The sequence below is a fragment of the Excalfactoria chinensis genome, chromosome 6 (genome assembly GCF_039878825.1).
Source record: "Excalfactoria chinensis isolate bCotChi1 chromosome 6, bCotChi1.hap2, whole genome shotgun sequence".
Lineage (NCBI taxonomy): Eukaryota > Metazoa > Chordata > Aves > Galliformes > Phasianidae > Excalfactoria > Excalfactoria chinensis.
Window position 1 is genome coordinate 26,372,044 of NC_092830.1, and position 17,289 is coordinate 26,389,332.

The window sequence follows — 17,289 nt, forward strand, 5'->3', positions numbered from 1 at the left end:
TGTCTTCCTTTCTCAAGGAGGAGCCGTGGAGGGTTGAACACTGACCTTGACATGCTGCAGTACTGCCAGGAACCAGGGATGTGGAAAGACATTTGTCCTCCAGAAAGCTGGAAATCAGGAACTCTGAATGTTGTATCTCTGCATTAGGGACTGGTGTTATCTTCCTACCATATCCTGTGGTATCTTGTGGCTTTTATGTAACTCTGGTATCTACATAATCCCTCTGCAGTGCCAACAGTTTTTCACTTTCAGAGTAGCTTGTGTCTGTGGAAATGTATTATACATACAAAGAGTGTCACTTAGCCTGAATCTAAGGACAGGAATAGCTGATGCTTCATCCTTTAGTCTAGAAACATGCTTTTACTGAAGTATGGAGGACATGGCTGTAGATTAAACAGGACTGTAATGGACTCGTTGAAGACATGTTGGGCATGAGGGTGTTGTGCCTGGCTGTGTAAATGCAAATGGCAGCAGCTGAATGCTCTGCGGGCTTTTGACAGCAGCTTTATGTTCAGAAGGCTCCAAGCAGTTGCGGGAATGTTTTGGGATGGGGTGGGTAACCCCAGGGACAGCCGGCTGGGATTTGTCTGGACCAAATGGGGATGCATGAACGGAGCAGAGTTGGGAAGGTCAGACCCCGCTTTGGGCTTGTGTGGGTGGGAATGTAGAGGAAGAGGCACGTATCCAAGGGCTTAGATGCTCTGTGGCAAACAGGATCTAAATTGAGCAACAGCATGGAGTACAGCTGCACGCCGATGCTTGTCGCAGAGTTGCCATGTTTCTCCCCTGTATGCCTGGAAAGAGAGACTTAATGGAACTGCATGCAAACAACAGAGTCAGAACAATAGCCCCCTGCTATTTTAATGAAAGGATGTTACTTTAACTGTCTTAGTTTTCTCTACATGGCACAGGCTTTTAGATTTGACAATGTCTGACTGCGTCATAAATGGTTTTGGAAGATAAAAACAGCTTTTGCTAGGAGGAAGCAGAACATTTCAGGCCTCTTTCTAGGGCAAGCACACAAGCTGCTTTGAGATCATGGAATGAGCGCATTAATGGCACACACTGATGAATGGTTCCTTGGGGGAAATGGGTTTCTGTGTTGAGTTTCATGTTCCTTCTGCATTGGGGAGAGCATCATACGTGGCTCTGGGACAAGGGCAGTAATGAAAACAGGAGACCTATTCTCCCCGGCTTTCTGCAAATCCGGGCAAGTGCCCAGCATTGATTTACAGCTGGTTAATGTTTTCAGGGCTTGCTTTGCCCTTACATTTGTCAGGAAAAGGTTTCTAGGGTGGGGGTGGACATGCGGGGAGGAGCACGTCCCTTTAAATGAAAACTCATGTTGTAGAGCGTGCCACCGCAGCTTCAGAGTCATTCTCTTGTTCCATAAATTGTGGAATATCTTCCATTTATGCATGTAGTGAGGCACCCTTAAGACCTCTGAGGTGAACAGCAGCAGGAATATATGCAAGTAGTTTTAATAACAGCTATGAAGTGACAGCGTGGCAAGCAACAGTAAGGAAATTGATTGGCTTTGTTGAAGCTGATAGTACATTTTGGTTAATGAACAGTTAAGTCAGCAGCACCTTTTAGGTATAGCTTCACACTTGTGTTGTAGTTCACTTTTAACCATTGTGTGCATAGACTGAAGTAACTATTTTCAGGAGTTTCTCCTTTGCTCAGAAGCTCCCCTGAGCACCAGTGCCTGGAAAAGGCCTTCTTGCTCGTCCTGTGAAGTCCTGGATATTTCACCACTTAGTGGAGAGAAGCAGCAGAGGAGGGTGGCACTTGAAATGGAAAAGAAAACTCGTCTGGCTTTGTTGGCTCTGCCGTTTGAAATGTGATCCCGTCTTGCAGCCACTTGGAGGATTTCCTATAAAAAGGATCATTTTTTCCCTGTTTAAGAATTTAAGGGAAGTTTGTCTTTGAAAATGGCTGATCTCAACGTTTCTAGACAGCAAGTAAGGTTATGGTAATTATAAAGCAGTCCTTGAGGGCTGTGGAATAGGATGTGAAATCAAGGTATTATTTTGTTAAGGGGTGGAGCGGAGGAATGGGGAATATGATATGCCAAGCAGGTGGACAGCCTGTGTTTAAAATTAGATAACAGCTCAGTTCAGATTCCCCGCTCATCTCTTATTAAAAAAATATATATGGCTCTGTGTTGCCGAATAATAAGGTTAGATCCAGGTTTACGTATGCAGGACTGATACATTTAGGTCCAATTAGTTCCTAGCTGAAGGCTGGTAGAGGGTGAGATGGTGTGGGGAGGGTGCTGCAGGACTTAAATAGCAAAACAGAGAGAAGAGGCTTTACAGTTGTGTTTCCCCACCCAGGGGAAGCTGGCCTTGTGGCTGATGGTTGCACTTTTTGGCCTAATAGTTTCTTCAGGCTCCCCAGAGAGGTCACAGTACCCGTGGAGGAGGTTGTGGTCTTGGGACAGCTGCTGGATTTTGCTTACAAGTAGATTCTGTTCATGTCCCTTATGATGTGCTTGTGATTTACCAGAGTTTTCTGTTACTGGCCTTTGTCCAGGCTTAATGGTTGTTTTGATGCAAAATGTTCCAAAATGGCACTTTTCAAACTAGAAATAAGGAGGTAATTGTGGACTGCAGTTACTGTGTTTTGCAGGTTAAGAATTAAGGCTCAAAAGTTCCAGATTTTCTGAAGTTTGTGCCTATAATGTGGTTTGAGAACCTAATCCAGATTTCCTGACACCCATCCTTACGTCTCCCTTACCCCGTGGAGGAGCGGCACTAAATTAAGATGGCTCCTGAGGCATCAAACACAGCAAACAAAGCTGTGGAAAAGTATTTTACGTGGCGCAGTTGGAAGAGCAGTATGTGGTGCTTGGGGAATCACAGAGCGTGGAGGCAGGCAGCTGCAGCCCCTCGGTCATTGAGGTACTGCACAGCAAGCTGCGGTGTTGAGTGAGGATTCACACGTGCTTTATTCTGCTTCATTTTGGCTACGTTAGCAGTGACACTGAGCCCTTCTGTTTCTAGGGAAGGGAAGTCATCTTGACTATTTGGGCCTTAGTGGAAGGGTTGTACGGGAAAGAAATGTTCTGTTTGCAGGCAGCACAGTTGATGTTTTTGCTGATTTTGAATGTTTTGCTCATCTCTGCACGCTTCCCCTTGGAATCTCTAGACAGCTCTTTTCCCCAAAAAGTGTGCTGCCAGAAAATGTTGGCAGGGATCTGCTTAGTTGCTGAAACTCCAGCAACTGCTGTAACACGTACGTGTTCCAGGTCAGCTTCATAACAGGAATTCATTCCCAAAGACTTTGCTGCAGTCTCCAAAGCCCTCAGACAAATAACATCAGTCCCATGTTTTCTTTCTAGCCCCGTGTTATCCTTCAGTTTAACCAAGTCCTTTTCTGGAGGGGTTTGCCCTGTTCCCCACCTTTCTCCCAGCCACCTGCATGGCTCTCCTTGCCCTCCCTTTTTCAGGTGCTTCACTTCTGGCTGCTGTTATTCCTTGGCTGATGCTTCAGCCATAACAACAGTGTCTGCAGATTGACTGCCTCAACTGCAAGATAAGCAAAAGGTCTTTTTGAAACAACTTATTTTTTCCCATCTTTTTTCATTGCAGTGGAGGTACTGTGTGTACTGGCTGCGGCTCTGAAAGCTAGAAACCAGCTGTCGTTAATATCCATCGTCTTTGGTTGGAGTCATCGATCTGGGGGCGAGTGAGCAGGAGCTGGAGATGTAACTTCACTAACTTTTTCCTGCAGTGTAGTTAGGCTGGGGCTGCCATTCCACTAACATAAAGCTTCCACTGAAAATCAGTCTTTCCCTTGTGGCTCGTTGGTCGAATGGATGGGCTTCAGCCCGCTCTGGTTCCCCAGAACCAGTTAAAAGCACAGTTGCACACAGCATAGTGCTGGCACAAGAAGAGTTGGAGGAGGCAGCATGGGGTGTGGAAGGGACAGGCAGGAGAGGACCGCATTGTTCATCAGCCTTCTTTTTCCTTAAGTGTTCTTAGGCCCATGGCCTGGATCCCCATCTCACATTCTGGAGCAGCTGCACCAACTCATACAGGCTCGTGGCTGAAGAAGCAGGAGATGATGTGGTCTCTGTGCCAAGGACACCGTAAAACCCATGTGCAGCTGAACTGTGGTACTGTTTAAGTGCCTTCTGTTCTTGAGAGTAGCATTGGCCCTAGGAAAGACAATTTCCTCCCAGCTATGGCCAGCTGTGAGGCCACTAGTTGGGAGATCACATTTTAGTCAATGAAATTGTCCCACTTCTGTTTAGAACCAGCTCTTGTGAAGCCAAAGCTATTACCCAGATACTTGTCAGGCAGACACAAAAACACTTTGCAGTATATTTTGGCTTTCTTTTAGGGGACTTCCTGCCAATAGAACAATGGCATTTGCCCAAGTTTACCATGAACTTGAGGGCAGATTTCTCTGTTCCTACCCTTGGAACGCTCCGGAAAACATGTTTTCCATTTTGCACAGGATAAAAGGAGCTTCCCTCGATGGGACTGCTGGTGGCAGCATCCCAGACAGCAAGCACAGTACATGACCTTCTCCGCATCAGAACGGACACAGCTCCTCGCTTTTTTGTAGGGAGAGAATGCTCTATTTCATACTCATGAGATAGATAGTTTATTTTTCTTAAGTTTGGGCAAAACTATGGTCTGGTTAGTGCCTCAGAAAAGTTTTCTCACAGCTCTAAGCTTGACATATTATTTCATGGCTGGTAGGCGGCATCTCCAGTGGATGGAGACACTCCATTGGATGGGACATCCCCTTTGAATGGGTCACCTTTCCCAAGGAAGCTGTAAGCATCACAGCCTTCTCCTTCCTGGGTGTTTTCTCTGCCTGTGTGCAGTGGCTTTCCTAGGAAGTAATTCTGTTCTCAGGTCTTTCTGCAGTTCCTGTTTTTGATTCCCTGAGCTCCGAGCCTGTCTGATGCTGAGTAAGAGGCTGGTATTTCTGTTGTATTTCTATGAAAGCTTTCGATGCTCTGGCAGGGAAATCTCTTGGCAAAACTCAGTTCCTTGGCTGTATCTGATTCAGTCTTTGCATCATTATCAACCCACTGGCATCACCAGTGAATCTGACAGAAGATACAGCAGCACTTCTCAGAACTCAGCCTTTTTGGGATCATAGCGTTTCCGCTTCTGACTCTTCCATAAGCCAAGAGCAAGCCTAAAGTTGCCTTGAAATCCAACGGCCTGCTGCTGCATGTTGAGCTCCAAAATGCTGCATTGCTGTTATCCATCAGTAGCTTTGATTATTTCTTTTTCTCTCTATTTGTCATCTGCCCTTCAGACTGCAGCAAGTTTTGCTCCCCATGATCCTGCCCTAGTAGGAAATACACACTGGAGCTTTTCTCTTAAATCAGACAATGTTCCGACAAACCTGGCTCAGGATGCGTGGTGCCTCCCAGCAGTTTCTCCTTTTCCAGTGATGGCTGCAATAGCTCAGCGCAGTATGGCTGAACACCAGCTCATGTCCATATGGGCAGGAGGCACATGTGGAAGAGCACTGGCAAAGCTTTTGAGGACAGAGACAGCAAGAAGCCCATTTTTATTGGGCTTTTAGAAACCCTTTCTTGCCAGACTTCTGTGGCTTTTGCACATCGCCCATTTTCAGCACGAGGCAGGGCCGGTGCCTGCTTTGCCACGAACCAGGTATTAGCTTGCACCGTTACTGTGCTCAGCCTCCACGTTTCCTGTTCCCATAGTGTTGTCTTTGGATGAAACTGAAATTTCCCTTCTTCCCCTCTTGCCAGATGAGCTGCTGGGTGCACGGGCCAGTGCTCTGCTCAGTTTGCTCCCTGCTGCTAGTTTGAAGCCAAACGTCACCAGGTGTACAAATGCACAGCTCAGCCCTGGACATATTCGCTGTTCTCTCCATACTTTTAGACATAATATTTACACTTGGCAGTTACACGTAGCTTTCTTTCAAATAAATGACTGTACTCTATATTTGCTAGGCTTTTACAGTTTTTCTGTTCTGCAGCCAACGTTGCAGCTGTGCCCAGACTTCTGGCTAGGGCATGTTACGGAGCCTTTTATGGACTCCCAGCACCGCTCTGGGCACACAACCAGACCTGCTCCATCTCCTGGCTCTGGCTCCTCTGCTCAAGCAACAGGTGAGCAGTTCAGCACCTACGGTGTCCCGTCCTGTTGCTTCCTCCACACTGGGAAGGCTTATGGTCCTATGACACAGGATGCTGCTTGTCTGATAAAGTGGGGGAAAGCCCTTAAAGAGGAGACCAGAAGCCAAGTGGAGCAAATAGATCTGGGGGCACACAACGCTGACCCGTTGCCATCACCCAGGCAAGTCCTTGGGCGTGTGCTGAGTCAGGAGTTGAGTAATTCCTAGAAGCTCCAGGAAGTGTTGGTGGTTAATGAAACCAAGCAATACCGTGGTATTAGTGGGTTCTTTTTCTGGAAATTCCCATGAAAAACACGACTTCTTGTGCACTTGTGGTTGCGAGCGCACATCGAGACCCTTGGCACAAGGATGGAGGTGTTGTTCCTGGCACCGTGACCAGATTGCAGCGCAGTAAATTACAATCTGTTTACTTACAAACGCCACCTGTGGTTTCAGTAGGATCCAGCATTAATTTATTAGCCCGAACTGCTGTCCGCTGTTTACAGAGCTGCTGCACGTCTTCTTGGGAATGGCTGAGCTGATTTTGACCCCTATTCCGAGCTTATGCACCAGTTTGTCTGCAAAGCATTTTGGGATTTGGAATGAGTAGAGAAGATTTCTAAAGAAATACTTTTTAAATCCACTGGATGCAGGCTTGGGTGGGAGCAGTTATTCCCTGCAGAAAAATTCTGCTGCTACAGCTGAGATTGCTTAACAGTGGCTCTTCTCCAGGACCTCTTAACTAAGTGCTGCTTGCTGCCGTTGCATCTAGAGTGCTTGGGAAAGAACATGAAAAAATGTGTTAAAAATCATCTATTTTCATAACTAGCTGAAATCCCTGGATAGCTGGGTGTAATTTTCCATTGTTTTTGAACGGATGATCACGGATTGCTCTTTGAATCTGAGGAGTACTGAAAGATGAACTGCAGGCCTGCTTTGGCACATGGTGACGTGTTGTGCGAGTGACCTGGTTTCCATGAGTTGTTCTTGCTTCCTTGGCCAGCAAGAGCTGAGGAACCTTCCCTTAGCAAGAGGTAAAATATGTTGGTGGGAGTCTTCAAACTGCAAGACAGCAACTGCAAACCGTAGCATGGAATTATATAGATCATTAAGGTTGGAATGACCAATGAGGTCATCCAGTCCAACCGTCAGGCCATGCCTGTGACTGCTCTAGACCATGTCACTCAATGTACCCTTATCTTGAACACCTCTCGGGACGGTGACTCCACCACCTCCCTGGGCAGCCTATGTCAATGCCTCACCTCTCCTCCTGAGAAGAAAATTCTTGCTACTATCCAACCTGAACCTCCCCTGGCACAGCTTAAGGCCATTACCCCTCATCCTGTCTGTCTGACTGGCTCTGGAGGAAAGGGAGGACTTCAGCAATCCCTGGAAAACCTTTTGAAAGCTTTTGCTAGGATCAAGGGGTGTTTGGAGGGCAGTAGATGTCTCTTGGCTCAGTTTGAAGTGAGTGTAGAGGGCATCTCTAGTGCTTTTCTTTTTCCTTTGCTTCTGTAGAGCAGAGATCAGGCTTCTTTCTGCCCTTCTTCATAGGGCTGTGCAGGCTGGCTGGAAAATCTGCCTGGAAACCTTGATTGCCAGCCACAAAGAAAAAGAACATCTAAAAAATAAATTAGAAGGGAATGTGCAATGCCTTAATTTGATAGCAAGCTTTGATAAATCTGAGTATGAGACAGAATCCAGTCCATTAGGGAAGCAGGTTGTGCAAGGCAAGGCAGAGATTTCAGTTTGCTGTGCCAAAATAACATGGAGGTTTGGGTTACGACACAGGGAGGTGCAAGTCCCTGCTCAGAATACCTGGAGGCACGGCACTAACTCACCTCCACCAGCACAGGGCTCTGACACTTCGTCCTGAGCCAGAGCAGTATTCCTCTCGTTCTTCACATTCCTCAACTGTTCACCTTTCCCCACCCAGCTCTTAGCAAAGAAAACATTTCTAATCCAGAAGGAGATGCTGAGAGCACGGAGGTATTGTAATGTTGGGCTAGAGGATATTATTAGGGCAGGTTAGTATCGAAGGGTGGAGTGACCATGTTGAAAATGGGCTTTAGCATTGGCTCTGTGTGTCTGGGAAAAGGAAGGTGTAGCTTTGTTGGTACGTCTCTGAAACTCATTGCTAATGTATGGCAGCAGGGAGGCAGCTTTAAAGGAAAGGGGGTTTCTTGGCATGTTGGCAGGACAGGGGAGAATTCGGAAAGTGCTCATGTTAAATTTCCTTTCAGAGAGCACCGTGTGTCCTGTAACCATGCACTGAAACCAGCTGTGGCCACGGGCAGAGCAGAAGTTGGGTTTCTTGAGGATTCAGGGGCTGGATTAATTTAATTTTGGATAATTTAAGGCACTGAACACAAAAATAAGTTTTAAAAATATTTTGAGACGCTTATGTAAAAAGAGTATGTTTTTGTTAAACGTAACAATGAAGGATTTGGGCTGGAAATTAAAGAGCAGCGCGAACAAAAGCAAAACGTAGTGCTCGGGGTTTTTCTCTTCTTCTGTGGTTGATCTGCAGAATGTCTTTTGTGTCTTGATTGTTATTTTGAAACCAATGTGGCTGTGGGAGTCAAATTCAATGGTAGTCAATGATCTGCTTGCGTTTTTCTTTTTGCCAGAAGAGTTTCCAAAGGATTGGATGGAGGGATGGGTGGAGGGATGGAGGGGTGGATGGATGGATGGATGGATGGATGGATGGATGGATGGATGGATGGATGGATGGATGGATGGATGGATGGATGGAGCTGCCTAAGCTCCATATTTTGCTCTAGAGCCATGACTGTCAGACATGCTCCATGCTGTGCCAAGGCGTTCTCCCAGTGCACAGACCCAGACTGTCTGACAGTTGTCCCAGTTGTGTTTGTAGGGTTCCCTGGTGTTGGACGTGGCTCTTCATTGTGACTAACGCTGCTCTCCCTCTGCAGGGTTTTGGCTGGTGTGGACCATCATCATCATCCTCAGCTGCTGTTGTGTTTGCCACCACCGCCGCACCAAGCATCGTCTGCAGGCCCAGCAGAGGCAACATGAGATCAACTTGATTGCTTACCGGGAAGCCCACAACTATTCAGCCCTGCCGTTTTATTTCCGTACGTACCTCACATCTCTACCTGGCAGTCACGGGGAGCGGTGGCTGGGCTCAGCAGGAGGTGGGGGCGGCTCTAACCTTTGGTCGTAGAACGGAAGGGATATATTTCAGCTTCTGAATGCATCTGAGCCCTCCTATGTCTGAAGTTGAGCAACACCAGCTGCAACACCTGCTGAATCCACCACTGATTAAGCTGTGTGTGTGCAGTGATAAGCTGGGTGTCTTCCTGGGAAGGTTTTTAAAATACCTCCTTTAGGATGCTCCTCCTTCCCAGCCTGCTCTCGTTACACTCTTGCCCCAGCAGTCCTTTACTCCTCAGTCCAAAGCAATTGCACATGGAAAACTGCAGTGCTGTCTCTAAATGTTTCCATTATTTAAGCCCATTCTGTCTATGTAGGTTATGCTGTTGCCTGTTATGGAACAAATAACATCCTCCTTAGATTTGAGGGGCTGTACTGTAAAGCAAGCTCACTTCTACTGCCAGTACTGCCAGTTTATTCTGACCACATCAGAAAAGCTGAATCTAGCACTGAAACAACTATAAGCCCAGATCCTAAGTTTTTTGTCTCTCTGTATTTGCACAAAGTTCTGTGAGATTAAATCTTTGCTCATTAAAGTGGAAGCTCAGCTTGACAAGACAGTACTGCAGGAGGCTGGAGGTGAGTTATCTCCCAGCTTGTCCCTCCAGCCAACACATGCTTTCCCTTGAGGAGGTTCATGAGCGCCATGCTGGGGTATATGGAGTAGTGGAATCATTAAGGTTGAAAAGGAACTCTAAGATCATGCAGTCCATCAGGACACCCCCACCATGCCAACCAGTGCCACATCTCCACTGTTTCTGAACATCTCCAGGGATGGTAACTCCACCATCTCTCTGAGCAGCCTTTGCCAGTGTCTCACCACTCTTTATGAGAGTAATTCATTCCTGATGTCCAACTTGAACTCCCCTCCCCTGGCACAACTTGAGGCCATTCCACCTTACAGGGAGGTAGTGACCTGGTACATTTAGCAACCTGGCTGCTGTTCCCAGCTGTGTCCATCTCTTCATGTATCTGTGCCCTCCTGTGTGCTGCAATTGCTGCTCCTCTAAAACACAGAGCATCTCACTGATTTGAGTTCCAGCATTGCATATAAAGCCCGTTGAGCTGTTTGGTGGGAGGGTGCTGGTATGGCACACAGACCTACATTAATGCCAAGTTTCCTAAGATAGGCTGTTCGCAAAATAACTTCTCCTTGCCTCCCACTTTCAGGGTTTCTGCCAAATTATTTACTACCTCCCTATGAGGAAGTGGTGAACAGACCGCCGACCCCCCCGCCGCCGTACAGTGCCTTACATCAGCAGTGCGTCCCAGCAGGCAGCAGTAGCACAATCCCAGACACGCCGAGAAACCTGCAGCCAGCACAGAGCAGCTCGGCAGCGCCCAGTGGCAATAACAGCAGTACTGACAGCACCGGGTCACCTGGCCTCGGAGACCCCGAGCCTTCCACCGCCGCGCTGGTCGAGCGAGCAGTAGCCAAAATACAGAGCGTGGAGCCCGGCGGCACCAGCACGGGAGCCGAGCTAGTGGAGAGGGCCGGTCCCGAAAAGGATATGGAGTGCAAGGAGGAACTGCTGAAAGGTTACAGCACGGAGAGCTTAGAGCAGAGCGGCGCCATTCCCGACGCCAAGGACAAGACGCCGGGCAGGCAGCGCCGCTTCACAGGCGACTCGGGCATCGAGGTCTGCGTATGCAACCGGGGCCATCACGACGATGACCTCAAGGAGTTTGACGGGCTCATCAATGACGCTCTGGATGGGCCCATGGACTTCTGTGACAGCTGCAGCGGCCGCCCGCACGGCGATGAGGAGGAAGGGCTTTTTAATGCCACGGAGGAGCAGCACCGCGAACACAGCCACCACCACCTGCCCCGGCAGCCGGTGTGTGTACTCTTGAACACAATAAATGAGCAGGACTCTCCAAACTCCCGCACCAACAGCTCCCCCAGCTAAGGAGGCAGAGCGGGAAGGAGAACCGGGGGAAAACGAAGAAATTAGTGAAACACGCAGACAGAAACTTTGAAAGGAGAAAAAGGTGATATAACCTTTTTTGTTCTTGGTTTGTTTGTTTTCTTTTTCCCCCCTCCAGTGTAAGTCGGGGACTCGTCCCGAAGGCCCGGCTTGTGGGGGACGGGCTGCTCTGGGTTTCGTTAATCACGTCCGTTCTGCTCCACGGGGCAGGGACTGTTGTTTGTCGATGAGACCTTCTCACAAATGGAACTTTCCCACTGGTGATTTTGGTGATGGTTATTATGAGTTTGTTGGTATTAGTTTTCCAGAACACTGCTTTATCTCGCAATCAGTAAAGCTCAGCAAATCTCACCCTGGGAGGATACGAAATCACCACAACGCTTCAACCTCCAGGTGTCTTCCCAGAAGCAAGCAGCTTCTGACAGTGCCGGCAGTCAGTAGCCCAAGAGTTCTGGTCTGATAGAGTGCTATTGAGGCATTGGGGGTTTAGTTTCTTTTTCACTTTTAGGGTTTGTTGGTGGTTTCTGTTTGTTTGTTTGTTTTTTTCTTTCGGTGTTCAACTTTCCCAAAGCTGATGAATGCCTCAACACATCAGCCCCGGAATCTCTGGTGCTTCAGTGTTTAAGACAGCAGGTAGGAAATTTCCCACTTGAAGCTGGTGGCAGAGAGACCAGTTTCTTCCAGGAGTGTCGGGTCTACCACAAGCAGTCTGAAAGGTTTTCCAGAAATTTGCCTTTCTGTGTAATTTTCAACGACAAGTGTATTCCTTCAATGCCTCCAAGAGCACAGCTAGGAGTAGAATCAAGGCAGCTGGGCTGCCTTCCAAGTACTGTGGTCTCCGAATGACCTTTTCCCGGTGTGCTGCAAAAGGGCTTGGCTTTATTTTTTTCCCTTATTTTCGCACCCTGAGGGCAGCACACTCAGTGAAGGTGACAAAAAAACAATACAGAACAGGGCTCTCTTTGGCCAGCGTGCCTTCAAGCTTCAGCGATGCATGTTGAACAAATGGAGACGAGAGCTCCGTCCGTTGCGAAGGGGTGACTTACCGTGTAGATGTGGAACACCTGTGCAGTATTTCCTCTTTTGTTTTTGGATCCAGAAGTTCGGTGCGATTCTGATGTTGACCACTTCAAGCAAATGAATGTCTGTTTTCTTTTATTATTATTATTTTTTTTTTAAATAGTGGCAACTGGCTACTGTATCATGTCTGTGAGCGTGTGTGTGTGACTGCAATCCATGCATGCGAGTCCTACTGGTAATATGAAAACCTGCTGTAAGACTGCAAGAAAATTTACTGTAGCTTTGCTTTAATAAACGGTAGAGATTTTGTTAGTGACAACCTGAAGGGAAAAACAAAACGAGCTGAAAACTAACATTCCCTGGTGTGCTCGTGTGGAAGAGAGCACAATTCAGACTGTGTATCTTGTTCTCGGGTTATCTCCCCATCCCTTTTATAATTATGGTCGTCCGGATCATTACTATTGTGGGGAAAGAAATTGAAAACTGAACTCAGTCGTATTCAGATTTGATTGATTGAAAACCAAAATCAGTTTCAAATAAGGTGGAAACCAAAATATAATGCCTTTTCTGATAACCTGCCTCTGTGTTTGCGGATCATTTTGTGAGTCATAGAATCATGCAGTGGTTGGGTCAGAAGGGACCTTAAACCCACCCAGTTCACCCCCTGCCATGGGCTGGGTGCCCTTCGCTCAGCTTTGGGCACCTCCAGCAATGGGGCGCCCACCGCTCTGGGCAGCAGTGCTGGTTCTCACTCTGAGCCTTTCCCTTCCAGGGAAACAGCTGATGGACAGCACTTGTCTTGGGGGTTCCAGGAGCTCAGGGAATGGAAATTGTCCCTGGGTGTGAAAGCAGGCCAAGCCTCTGCCTGAAGAGCGGTGTGCTCTCATACCACCAGCTGTGCCTCCACCCCAGCACCCGGGGATGTGCAACAGAGCTGGTGCCCAGCCCACGCTGCTTCCTGCCCGCGGCCTGAGAGCCGTGCAGGGTCATCTCTTCCTCCTTCTGGCCAGGCTGTCCTGCTGAGCCGTGCTCTCCAGGGCTGGGAAGGATGGGACCGTTCTGCTTTCTTCCTCAGAGCTGTTCCCCGCTCCCTCACAGCTCTGATCTGCCCCATGTGGCTGCTGCCCAAGCACCTCAGCAGAGGTGCGTGCTTATATCTCATTTCTTCCCCCAGGTAAATGTCCCAGGCAGCCCTGGACGTGAGATGCAATACCACCTGAGTGGTTACATCAGCAGGGCTGTTTCAGTTGCAGATGTGGCTGCTGCTTGCAATAGGCTGGCCAAAACCTGGTGGCTGCTGCCAAGGTCCCCTCTGCTGCCCACAGTATGGTCACCGCCAGCCCCCAGGCTTGGGTGGCTGGTGTCCAATCGGAACAAAGCCAGAGGGCTCAGCCCAGGCACCGAGGGTTTGCTTGTTTGGGGTCCCAGGGACCCCTCGTTTCTTGAGGCAGGTGGTTAGATGGGGAAGCCTGGCTGGTGCCATCCAAACTGAGAGAGAAAATGTAAACCAAACGTGGGTAGAAGAGTTAGCAGCAAGGAGAGACGGTCTGTGCACTGACTTTCCTGCCCACCGGCAAGAGTTAAAGTGCCAGGGAAGCAGAGGGAGGCAGGGAAGGTGGAGGTGTGCAGAGCTACAGAGTTAAATATTAAGAGGTCAGGTAATAGAGAACCAGAAACCTAATTTCACACTGCCCTCGCTGGCAGGGTGTCCTATGGCAACTGGCTCCTACTGGCATGGGCTCAGCGTGCACACGTGTGTACAAATGTGTATGTGCATGCATGTGTGTGTGGGCATGCAGGAACTCATCTCAGTGCCTGCACACACTTGCAAGCACACAGCTGTGCAGGTTGCATGCAGTGTGTGTCTGTGCACAGCGGGAGCCACTCAGGAGCTAAAAATGCAGCAGTGTTTGAGCTGTTTTGTTCGTTTCCCTGCACACAGCAGGTTCCCAGCCATGTCACTGTGGCCCCCAGATGGTCCTCCAGCCCATGTCCATGGGGCAATGGCTGCAGCCCTGCAGAGGGGCCATGCCCACACTTCAGCCCAGCGCTCACACGAGGTTTTGGGGCCATCTGAACCCTTCCACCTGCTCTGCCCTCTGACACCTGCCCAAAAAGCAACCTGAGCCAAGTGGGTTGGGAACAGCTTTATTCAGACCATCTCACATCTACGAGGCAGGCAGAGCACAGTCTCCGTGGTGTCCACCCACTCCATTCCAACCTATCCCAACTACCCCATCTCACCCCACCATCTCACCTCTCCAGGCCTCCCGCAGCCTGGCTTTCACCCGAAACTTCGGCACCTGCAGCACGACGCCAAACTTGCCCTCCAGCGAGGGCAGGGGCTGATCCTGCGGACACTCAAGTGTGAATCTCTGCAGCACCCAGGCCAGGAAGAGGAAGAGCTCCATCTTGGCCAGGACTTCACCCAGACACACGCGGACGCCGGCCCCAAAGGGCAGGTAGCTGGGAGACGGGGAGTGGATGTGTTGGCCCTGCTCATCCAGGAAGCGGCCTGCAAGGGGAAAGGGCACCACTGGGAATCTGTCCCTTCTGCCTGAGACCTGCCCTAATTCATCATCCCTCCCGCCTGGGCACTGGGTTGGGAGCTCACAACTCACCAGGGTTGAACTCCTCGGGTTTATCCCACTCCTTCTCATCGTGGTGCACAGACCAGAGGTTGATGACCACCCTGGCGCCCTTGGGGATGGAGTACTCACCGATGCTGCAGGGCAGACACAGTGTGAGATGGATGCTCCCTCCCCAGCCTCTGCCCACACCCCGGTTGGTCTCACCTGGTGTCAGCAAGGGACACGTGTGGGATGAGCAGGGGTGACACGGGCCGGATGCGCAGCACCTCACTGATGGTAGCCTCCAGGTAGGGCAGCAGTGGGCGGTCACTGAGGTGGGGGTGACGTGCCAGGCCAATCTTCTGGTCCATCTCCTCCTGGATCTTCTTCTGGACCTGCAACAGGAGTGAAATAGGGAGCCTGGGAGGCACCTCCAGCACACCCTGGCAGATAAGGGCAGAAACAAAGCTCTCACATCCCAGTACCACTTATCTCTAAAGCCTGACATCTCTCCCAGCATCATGCTTTCCCAAAGCCCTCTGCAACGGCCCTGCTGCACGAGGGACCCCGCAGACCCTACCTCAGGGTAGTGGAGCAGGTAGAGCACAGACCACTTGAGCACGGTGGTGGTGGTCTCCACGCCAGCCCCAAAGATGTCCCCCACTGTCATGAGGAGGTGGTCATCTGTCAACTCCAGACCTGGCTCAGGAGGGCTGTTGTTCTCAGCATTGAGCCTCACTTGCAGAAGGGCATCCATCAGGTCCCTCACAGTGTCCCCACAAAAGGCTTCCTGCCAGGGGACACATATGAGTTGGGCTGTGCCATGCACAGTCCTACGGCCCAGCTCCAGCAGTTGCAGCCCCAGGCATCCCCTGCCCCCTTCAGCACCTTGTGTTCAGCGAACTTCTGCTGGAGCAGCTGGTCCCTGACCTTGAGGCATCGCTTCAGCAGGGCCAAGTCCTTGTTGGGGAAGATCTGGGGGAGAAAAGACCCGTTACATCAAAAGGCTCCTGTGGGACACATTCCAACCCCTTCCTCTATTCCAAAAACAAGAGGCCCACGTGATTGCTGTGTCCCCACTCACCTGCAGCCAGGGGAAGATGTCTACCAGGCTCTCCTTGGCCACGGTGTCCACGATGCCCTGGCTGTACTCCAGCATGGCCTCAAACTCGGGGTCCCCACGCCGGTAGGAGGAGTTGAAGCAGAGGGAGCAGACCACGTTGGTGACAGCCCGTGTGAGCTCTGGGGCCATGTCTAGGGCCATATCCTGCGCAGCACTGAGTGTCTCACATAGGGATTCAGCCTCCCGGCAGACTTTGGGTGGAAGGAGAGGGGCAGTGAGCTCTGGGGGCAGCCAAGGAGGAGGGAGGGGGAAGGCGAACTCCCAGCTGCTTCACCAATCCCCAGTTATTTTCCCCTGGCACCCCAGGAACCCCACGCACGGTGAAAGCCCAACACTTACTGATCTTCTCCAGGGCGACTGAGCCCTCCCCAAACATGGAGAGGGCGGCGTGCACCAGTTTGCGCTGGAACTTCCAGAGGGGACTGTAGCTGGCAAAGGCGATGTCCTTGCCCCCGCGGGACAGCAGGTCCGTGGTCACCTGTAGGACACGCAGCCACGGGGTCACCCCGTGCAGCATCCTCGCCCCATCTCAGGGGGGTCCACCAACACTGCTGCCGTGACCCCATGACTCACTGTGCGGGGCCGTCCAGCAAAAGCCTTCCCCTTCTTCAGCAGCACCTCCCGGGCGTGCTGGTAGCTGTTGACCACCACCACGTAGTGGGAGCCCATCCAGAGCCCGTAGAGGCTGCCGTAGCGTCCCTGCAGGCGCCAGAGCCGCAGGTGGAGCTGCGGGTGCCCGGCCAGTTGCAGCAGGCTTCCCACCAGCGGCAGGGCCGGGAGGTTCCGCAGCCGCCCCGTCCCAGTCCCCGTGGGAGCCTGACTGCACGACAGCCTCCAGGCGCAGAGCAGGGCCAGGGCCAGCAGCAGGACGGCGAGCGGCGGCATGGTGGGACAGCTGCGGGACTGTGCGGCTCCAGGTTCTTTATACCCACTCAGAGGGATCCCCTTGACCCTGGGGCAGGCTGGGCAGCTTATCGGGGAGATGGCGGGGGGCCAGCACTGCAGCTGGGCTGAGGGCAGCGGGGCCAGGAGTGCGAGCGGAGCCTTGGGGATGCTCCAGCTCCAGCTGCAGCTGCAGCCACCGCGGCGGCGGGCAGGAGGGGTCTGGGGGCTGCTGCCACTCGAGGAGACGTTCCAGGTGCCTGGGCTGCACTGGGCAGCTCAGAGCGGTACTGGAGCAGCACCACTCAGCACTGGGCAGCACTGGGCAATAGCGGTCAGGACTGGGTAGTACGAGGCACCACTGGAACGGCTGGGCAGCTCTGGACGGCGCTGGGCGTTACTGGACGGCACTGTGCGGCACTGCAGGACAGCAGCGGGCAGCACAGAGCGGACAGCAGCGGGCAGCCGCAGC

General features: G+C 50.9%; 2 protein-coding genes across 6 annotated transcripts in view; one reads left to right on the forward strand and one right to left on the reverse strand.

Annotated features, from left to right (window-relative positions):
- Window positions 1–12,820, forward strand: part of WBP1L (WW domain binding protein 1 like) — a 48,266-nt gene extending 35,446 nt beyond the window's left edge. For 4 of the 5 annotated variants that reach the window (XM_072340033.1, XM_072340037.1, XM_072340032.1 and 1 more), the window contains 2 exons: window positions 9,054–9,215; window positions 10,465–12,814. In XM_072340033.1, the coding sequence (XP_072196134.1) occupies window positions 9,054–9,215; window positions 10,465–11,204 (902 nt within the window). In that variant the 3' untranslated portion in view covers window positions 11,205–12,814. Of the gene's footprint in view, window positions 1–9,053; window positions 9,216–10,464 lie in introns of all 5 variants that reach the window. The other variant, XM_072340034.1, reaches the window with a different exon arrangement.
- A 1,560-nt stretch (window positions 12,821–14,380) lies between these two features.
- Window positions 14,381–17,246, reverse strand: CYP17A1 (cytochrome P450 family 17 subfamily A member 1). The gene is made up of 8 exons (XM_072340465.1): window positions 16,509–17,246; window positions 16,275–16,413; window positions 15,897–16,126; window positions 15,701–15,787; window positions 15,393–15,602; window positions 15,038–15,207; window positions 14,864–14,967; window positions 14,381–14,757 (listed from the first exon to the last, which is right to left on the reverse strand). Exons 1-8 carry the CDS (start codon window positions 16,818–16,820, stop codon window positions 14,483–14,485), a joined length of 1,527 nt encoding a protein of 508 aa, XP_072196566.1. The 5' UTR covers window positions 16,821–17,246; the 3' UTR covers window positions 14,381–14,482.
- Between the last annotated feature and the right edge of the window lie 43 nt (window positions 17,247–17,289).

What these genes read in the sequence shown, in the direction of transcription:
- CYP17A1 (XM_072340465.1), bottom strand. Translation starts at nt 16,820, where the DNA reads ATGCCGCCGCTCGCCGTCCTGCTGCTGGCCCTGGCCCTGCTCTGCGCC. An exon ending in ACATCTTCCCCTGGCTGCAG is followed by an intron (nt 15,788 to 15,896) that starts GTGAGTGGGGAC and finishes TTTCTCCCCCAG; the next exon opens with ATCTTCCCCAACAAGGACTT. An exon ending in ACCTGCTCCACTACCCTGAG is followed by an intron (nt 15,208 to 15,392) that starts GTAGGGTCTGCG and finishes CTCCTGTTGCAG; the next exon opens with GTCCAGAAGAAGATCCAGGA.